This window comes from Brassica oleracea, chromosome C4 (assembly GCF_000695525.1).
Source record: "Brassica oleracea var. oleracea cultivar TO1000 chromosome C4, BOL, whole genome shotgun sequence".
NCBI lineage: Eukaryota > Viridiplantae > Streptophyta > Magnoliopsida > Brassicales > Brassicaceae > Brassica > Brassica oleracea.
In genome coordinates, this window is record NC_027751.1 from 15,488,673 (window position 1) to 15,497,336 (window position 8,664).

General features: G+C 34.7%; 1 protein-coding gene across 1 annotated transcript; it reads left to right on the forward strand.

The window, feature by feature from the left end:
• Positions 1-3,346: 3,346 nt before the first annotated feature.
• LOC106340088 (probable glucuronoxylan glucuronosyltransferase IRX7) lies at positions 3,347-5,962 on the forward strand. The gene is made up of 4 exons (XM_013778952.1): positions 3,347-3,821; positions 4,434-4,801; positions 4,993-5,243; positions 5,328-5,962. Exons 1-4 carry the CDS (start codon positions 3,545-3,547, stop codon positions 5,791-5,793), a joined length of 1,362 nt encoding a protein of 453 aa, XP_013634406.1. The 5' UTR covers positions 3,347-3,544; the 3' UTR covers positions 5,794-5,962.
• The last annotated feature ends 2,702 nt before the right edge of the window (positions 5,963-8,664 follow it).

Here is an 8,664-nt window from a genome sequence, read left to right on the forward strand (position 1 = left end):
ATGGGTCATACATTCTTGGGTGTATATAATGCCCTTTAGGCAATGCCTTAGCCATAGATTTCTTACTAGGCTACTATACCGTACCATAATGTCTTTTAGGCGATTTCTTTATCAATCATTCACATTATCAAGTAAAATCAGGCAAGTTGTAATAGTAATGAACTCAAATCAATTCTATTATTATATATAAAATCGTGAATGACAATTAGGTTTAAAGCAAAACACAAATCAAAGACTTAAAACACAATTTAACACAAAATCAGTATGTCGAAATCTCATTTTCTTAGTCAATAGACAAGCCGGCCACACCATCCGTTACTTTGGACGTGGCTTCCTTGGATTCTTTCTTATCTTGTTCAGCCTTATTGGCTTCAAGATGTCTCATCTCACTATTTCTTTTTAACAACTGATTACTCTGCTCAGTTAGGCATGAGAACAAATCATTATAGGTGGTGAAACCTTTTTCTCTATAGATGTGTTTAACAATAGACCTCTTGGATTAGCTGTGAGGAAGGTCTTTTCCAGTAAATCCTCCTCTGTTACCACTTCACCACATAGTCTCAGTTTGTAAACGATTTTGGACAAAGCAAAATGATATTCATCCACAGACTCAGAGTCCTGGAATCTGAGACTCATCCATTCATGTCTGACCTTTGGTAATAACACCATTGTGTATCTGGATTTTAATTATGTCCAAAGGTGACGAGGATTCTCAATATTTAGGTACTGATTTCTTAGATCCTCCGTGAGATGATGGCGCATAATTGTTATGGCCCTATACTTTTCAGTTTCAGTTGCATAATTACCCTGAATGATACTCCTACCGAGTCCTCTTGATTTCAGGACAACTGAAGTGCTCATTGCCCATTCTAGATAATTTTCTCCAGAGGGATTTAGAATGGCATAATCCAAAGGCTCAAATCTCGGCATCTGAAACCATATTATCAATCAATTCATGATTTAGGATGCAACCAAATCAAAATAATCAGTGCATATGATTTCATAAGTCTCTCGACCAAAACACTTTACTACTCGATCATGGTGCGAAACAAGTCGAGAATGCTAGGTCTATATGTGATGCTTAGGCCACACAGCCATGTAATGTGATACAACGATCCTAGAGATCGGTTCATGAGATATGCAAGCAAGGTCACACGACCATTCAGATATGGTGTCTCTCTAGGCCACACGACCAAGCTATGATGCATTAAGCCACACGGCTTTCAATCACATGATGCAAACAATGTGATCTATCAAGGGCACAAGGCCGCGAATATGAACAATGCATCGGAATGGTTAGGCCACACGGCCAAGAAAGAGAAGCCACACAGCCAAGATTCAATTTAGGGTTAATGCATATAGTTTTACATGTAATTGCAATCCTAAGGTGGTTGGTTTCTATCAGTTCATGATTCAATCAAAACAAACAAACAAACCAATCGGCCAAGTAATAGAACAAGCCGCACGGCTATTTAGTTCAATTCAACGTCATCCCTAGAATTAGATCTAAGTTCAATTACAATCAATCAGTAGTGATCAGGTTCAGATATGGATGCAACAAGGCCACACGGTAACGGATGATGATCTAGAAAAATTTAACCTAGAATGTTTAGGGCCACACGACCACAATCTAATTCGATTTCAAAGTGATAAAACAAGGTCATTAGGATTTTAACCAACTCAAGCAATTCAGATTCAGGTTTAAACAATCATAATCAATATTTCTAGGTGATCAAACAAACAATTAAGTTTCAAATCAAAATTAAAACCGATTTTCCAATTTAGGGTTTTAGGGATTTTGAAACTTTGATCTTTGATCAAAGAGATTTGATTTGAGATTCAAAACCTTTAAGGTTATGATTTTAATTGATCAATGGATCAATCTCGATTTAGGGTTTAGGGGATCAGACTTATTCGAGCTCCGATGTACTCTTTTAGGGTTTGATCTATTATCCTAGGGTTTTTTCTTAGAGATTAGTTTTTAGGGTTTCAATCTTTACAAACAATCCAAATTCAATTCTCATGTTCTTAGAATTAGGGTTACCTTTTGTTTGCAGATTGTAGAAAACCGGACCACCAAGAGAACCTCGAACGGACGCGAGCTGGAACGAGCTGGAGTTGAAGTCGGGCGAGCTGATCGCTGTCGGGTTGCGAGCTGGCTGATCGGGGAACGCGAGCTATAGCTGTCCGGGATGCAAGCTGAGAATGGATGGAGCTGAGGCTGTGTTCGTCTAGTATCAGAAACACCTTAGGGCTGAGGCTGATCGGATGAACACGAGCTGGAACGCTTGCAAGAACAGATTAGGGTTCGTCGGGTTAGGTTTTAGGTTTAGGAGTTTTTTTATTAGGTTTTTAGGCTCAGGGTGTTTAGGGAATATCGTGCTGATAACGTGTTGTGAAACAATAGATTTAGAGCTGAATGTTTCTGTATTTTATTAATCATAACATGAGTTCCTTTATATAAGGATTACAAGTCACAGAAAAGGAAAATATCCAAAAACTTAAACCAACAGGGATTAAGAAAACTACTAATACATAATAATGGAAAGATAACAATTACAAGAAAAATAAAATAGAGTTTCTTTTTCTCGAAAACATAAGCTACCTCTTTCTCTCTCTTAAGGTCATGGCCGCATCTCTCTTTCATTAGGGTTAGGCTGTCTCTCTCTTTAAGTGTATGGACCGGTTATGGACCGGGCCGGTTATGGACATACATCAATTCATTTATAACAAAGCTATTGTTATACGATTTTACAATTGTCACTGTATCATACATTAAAATAAAATTATTTGATATATAATAGAAATCTCTTAAGAAAATGTATTCGTTTAAATAAAAGAATACCAAAATTTGGTGGCTTCCCATTGGTTCTCTATTCGATTTGGGTCCATTATTCCATGCCGTGTACGGGAATACTACCTAACATAATCTGATAAGGATAAGCTTTAGTATTTAGCTTAAACAAAACCAATCAAAGGTTGCACTACTTAATCTATATTGTAAAAGCTAGTGGGATTCCAAAACTTAGAGAGATGTTTTAAATTTAGCCAGTTAATTTCTGTTCAGTCTCTCTATTTACACTTATTTGATACGAAGCAAGACTTGATTTTAGTTGTACTTACTATTTCTACAATCCAATAAATCTAATAAACTGCTATAAATTTCAATGTCCTCTATTATCATTTTTTGTACAAAAAGAGTTCTAGATGACATTTTTGCTCATAAAAAAGTTATGAGAAACTTCAATGTTTTTTTTACAAAATAGTCGGCAAAAAAAAAAGAAATTATTAGAAATTTAAATGTTTTATTTATATATCTTAAGAGTCAGCAAAGAAAAAATATTAGTTATATAGCTTTCATCAAACTTTGTCCAGCTTCTGTTGTTCCACCTTACAGCATTCCTTAATCTCCACTTTATCTCCCAAACCCAATTTCGAAAACCCCTCTTCACCAACTTAAAACCCTATTAACTTATTCCAACAATCAGATGATTTCAATCAAACAAAAAGAAGCCTTAAAATTTATCCAAGAAAACCAAGAACCATGATAACACATAAACAAAGAAGAACAGAGAAAGGACTCTGTTTTAAACACTACTTCAAATGGATCCTCTGTTTTTCATTCACTCTCTATTTTCTCGTTTCCTTCTTAGTCGATCATAATCAAGAAGACCTTCCTTTGTCCCCTTCTTCTTTGTCCCGACCAAACACTCTTCTAACTAACCCTAAAACTAAGTTTATCGCTTCTCATGTCGTGTTTGAATCTAAAATCCATGATCACACACTTATCTTTCCCCCACAACGTCCAAACATCAGAACTGGTATGTGTATACATGAATTTAGTTAATGTTTTTAAGTTTTTTTTTTCTTTTTTTTGAAAACGGGCTTAATGTTTTTAAGGTTTCATGTTTTCAAAAAAAAAAAAAAAGAAAAAAAAAAGGTTTCATGTTTTCTTTTTGGTAAAGAAAAGTTTCAAGGGCTACTTAATATTTTCTTGAGGGACTAAGTCACTAAGGTTTCTTATCATGACAATATTTTCTTGTATTTATTATTGGAAAATTCTATCAAATATCATTTTTTAAGTTTTTGTCACAAAATAGCAATCAAAAAAGAAAATGACCAAAATACTGAAAATTTTAATTTTAATTTTTTTTTTTTTAATTTGAAACCATATCTCAAAACCCCACTCATTAACTCTAAACCCTAAGTCTAGATTAGTTAATCCTAGGATAAAAATATATTTTTATCTTTTAAAAAAACTTATTTTGGTCATTTTTTTCTTTAAAAATTATTTTTGTGACAAAAACTTAAAAATAGCTATTTTAAAATTTTTTTTTTATTATTTTATGTTTTTTGAAATAATATTAAATTTATTCAAAAAAGCTTTCGTACAATGACTGTAACACTGACTTTTTGTATTTATTTTCCTTCAGATGTATTCAACAATTTGAAAATATACGTCTATGACTTGCCTTCCAAGTTCAACACAGACTGGTTAGCCAACGACAGATGCAGCAACCATCTCTTCGCGGCCGAGGTGGCTCTTCACAAGGCGTTGCTGAGCCTCGAGGGAGACGTACGGACGAAAGATCCGCACGAAGCAGATTTCTTCTTCGTCCCTGTTTATGTCTCATGTAATTTCAGCACAGTCAACGGCTTTCCAGCGATAGGCCACGCCAGATCACTCATCAAGGAAGCAATCGAGCTCGTCTCAGCTCAATACCCGTTTTGGAATCGAACCAGTGGCTCTGACCACGTCTTCACCGCCACACACGACTTTGGCTGTTGCTTCCACACCATGGTTAGTTCAAATGTCAGAGGTCCCCAGTTCGAGCTAGGTCCCCAGTTCGAATCGCTTTTGGGACAAAACTAATATTAGATGCTGTGGTTTCAGACCCGAGACGATTACAGACTTCGGTCCAAACCTCCTAATAATAATATTCAAAAAAAATAGATTTATTTATTTACATTTAGTTTGCATTTCTTTTAAAGGAGGATAGAGCAACTGCTGATGGGGTACCAAGGATTTTGAGGAACTCTATAGTTTTGCAAACTTTTGGTGTTACGTTTAAGCATCCATGCCAAGAAGTAGAGAACGTTGTGATACCACCGTACATCTCGCCGGTAAGTTTGCACAAGACTCAAAAGAATATCCCGGTAACTAAGGAGCGAGACATTAGGGTTTTCTTCCGGGGCAAGATGGAGATTCATCCCAGAGACATCAGTGGACGCTTTTACAGCAAGTAAAATACACAACAACAACCATACTAAAATATAATTTTTGATTTATCTCCATACTGAGTAACATTTTTTTTACCTTCTACTAGGCGTGTAAGGACGGAGATATGGAGGAGTTACGGCAGTGACCCGAGGTTTTATCTCCAACGACAAAGATTTGCCGGTTACCAGTCAGAAATTGCCCGTTCTGTTTTCTGTTTATGTCCTCTCGGGTGGGCCCCGTGGAGTCCGAGACTTGTTGAGTCGGTTGCACTTGGTTGCGTGCCCATTATTATCGCCGACGGTATCCGTTTGCCGTTCCCTTCTGCCGTGCGTTGGCCGGATATCTCTCTCACGGTCGCCGAGCGAGACGTTGGGAAACTCGGAGAAATTTTGGAACACGTGGCGGAAACTAATTTGTCCGTCATACAGAAGAACCTTGAGGATCCGTCTGTTAAGCGGGCCCTTCTGTTTAATGTCCCTCCGCAAGAGGGAGATGCCACGTGGCAAGTTTTGGAGGCTTTGTCGAAAAAATTGCATAGGTCCGCTGCAAGAAGATCAAATGCTTTTCTGTAAACTGTTACGAAATTAAAAGAGGAGGAGTCGTAATGTTTGGAAATATAAAAAGACGTGGTATCCGTTGCACTATTTGCACAGTAAATTTTTTTCTATATATACGAACGTTTTCGTTCATTTGTAAACATACCTCAATCTCTTCTCTCTATAATAAGAAACCCTCTCTTTCTATATCAGTGTTAAAATTTCTACGGGTATTAAATTTTTCCCTTATCTAAATTCCCGCGATACATTAAAAATACAAATTCTTTTTATAACATAAACCAATTTATTTGTTTTTTTCTTTGTCACGGGTATTATTACTGCTTTGGGAGTTCATGTATCAGAAATGTAGCAAAGTGATTTGATGAATCTGAGTTTACCAGCTTTAGGATTTGAGCTTCGTGAACTGGAAGAACTATCAAAGCAGATAACAGTTTTCAACATCTGTTACTATAAACATCTGCTAGATTAACACCGATTTAGGATGTTGGAATTTCTAAAAAAAAGCACACACAGATTTTAATAGAGAAATAACTTAAGATAGCGCTAAAAAAGTTTTTTGTCACAAATATAGACTCTAAAAATCAAAATGACCAAAATGTTTTATTGAAGAGGTAAATATACATTTATACCCCTAAGGTTAACTAATCCAAACCTTAGGGTTTAGAGTTAAAGTGTTGAGATTTGATATTTAGGTTTAAAATTTTATAAAATAAAAAATAAATATTAAAAATTTAAAAATAAAAATTTTAAAAATAGTTTCAAAAAGTATTTTTGAATTACAAAAAGAAAATTTGAAAAAAAAAATAAAAAAATTTCAAAATTTTTTTTTTATAAAAAGGTTCGAATTAGAAAACATATAATCTAAAACTATAAAAAAAAATTATTTATTTATTTATTTTTATTTATTCATTTATTTTTATTTTTATTTTTTTATATATCTAGGGTATTAGGATCTTTTTACCTATTAAATGAAATATTTTGGTCACTATCCTCCTTGTGATCTATTTTGTGACCAAAATTTGAAAATTGTCTATTTAGGAGAATTGCCCATTTTAATATCTTAGGGGGACCTATTGGAAATAGAATTTGTGTGGAGTTTAAAAATTTTAAGAGTTAATAGATTTTTAAAAGTTAAGTAGATTTGATGAATTCTTACCCAATGTATTGTATAAATTGTCATTGATTATTATAGATTTTCATATATACTTTTCTTTCCAAACTTATCTTTCTATTATTATTATTTTTTTAAATTCTTTCATAAAATAGAACTATCTGAAAATTAAATAATAATTTTGGTTTTTTAATATTTTGACATTTTGATTTGTCTTGTTTGATTTTTGTTTTAAAGTTTTTAAGATCAACCTATGAATTTTCTCATGATTTTATTTTAATATCGAATAGTTATATTTCATGAAAGATTTTTTTTAAATTGTTATTTTTAATAATTTCTTTTTTTCGTTTTACAATTATCTTTGACTTGACAATAAAAATGTAAGAAAATCTTGTTGTGTTTGTGTTTTTGTGTTTTTGTTACATAGATTTTGAGAATCCTATGACTATATGTGATATTTGTAAAATTGAGTGTTATGAGTAAAACTAGAGAGAATTTATGTCCCCATAACAAAAGAGTTTAATAGAATTACAAAGTCAATAAAAACTAAACTTTTTGAATAACATAGGATTTCCGTAGAATTTAAAAGTCCACAAACCAATAACAAAGGATTCTAATAAGATTTTAAGAGTTCATCAACCAATAACAATGAAATCTCTAAATTTTAAAATTCTATCAAAATTTAACTCCCAATAACCCCTCCTTAATTTCCTCAATTCCACAAACTCAACCAAAACTGATCTTTTATTTGCTTTTAAAAGTAACAAGGACAGTGGCATGGCATGGTTATATTATTTGACAACACTAATTATGGTAAATCCTCGAGAGGTTATTTATTTGAATCATTCACTACTTGCTCTTCTTAACTGTCCTTGAAACTGTTATTTTTGTTGAGTTTCTTCTCGAATCTTTTTGAACCCAACAGACGTCAATATGAGAAAAAGGAGCTTACTTTGTTAGTAACTCGGTTATTTGACTCAGATAAAACACGTTATACCCCAGTGTCTTTACGTAAGATCCATCGTTCCGATCCCATGGAGAAAGGTGAAGACCGTGTCTGATACTGGCAGCCACGCCATCGTCGGTACGGCCTCTCCAGGGACTCGATTTGACGGAGTAATTGGTGCACTCGCTGGTACAGAGGCAGAACCCGTTGTAACACCCCCAAACCGTTCTAGGCATAGGTCGAACCACCGGTCAACAATCAAACAAGAACATGACTGACGGCCAGACCGTCTACCAAAGTTCAAAAGCGCTACAAGACGGGTTAACGGGCAATCCAACCAAGGTCACAAAAAGTGCAATTTGTGACTAGGCCACTCCGCCCACTAACACGTCCCGTCAGACCAAAGCCTAAGGCTTCTCAATCCGTACTCCAATCTGACGTTGAGTTAGCTCGGACAAGCTAATATCAGTAACAAAAAGACATTTTTCACAAAACATTCGCTTTATTTATTTCATATAATACATGGTTCGCAACACACAAAATATTATACAAGTGGTGGCATGCCAAGAAAGCGAAAGTATATACTTATAGTCTGAAACGTTTTAACCAAAAAGATGCAAATCTACACCAGCCAGCCTAGCCTCCCGCGACCTCTACAAGCTCGCTACTGGTTACCTGAAAACAACAAAGAGTGAGGAGTGAGTAATCTAGCATTACTCAGCGAGTTACAATCCCCAACTAACAAATACAACCCCTCGCTATCCCACCCCAAACAATCTAAAGCGAGAGGTTCACCTAATAGCACAATTCAATAACATAAGCAATATCA

What these genes read in the sequence shown, in the direction of transcription:
- LOC106340088 (XM_013778952.1), top strand. Translation starts at nt 3,545, where the DNA reads ATGATAACACATAAACAAAGAAGAACAGAGAAAGGACTCTGTTTTAAA. An exon ending in ACGTCCAAACATCAGAACTG is followed by an intron (nt 3,822 to 4,433) that starts GTATGTGTATAC and finishes ATTTTCCTTCAG; the next exon opens with ATGTATTCAACAATTTGAAA. An exon ending in AGTGGACGCTTTTACAGCAA is followed by an intron (nt 5,244 to 5,327) that starts GTAAAATACACA and finishes ACCTTCTACTAG; the next exon opens with GCGTGTAAGGACGGAGATAT.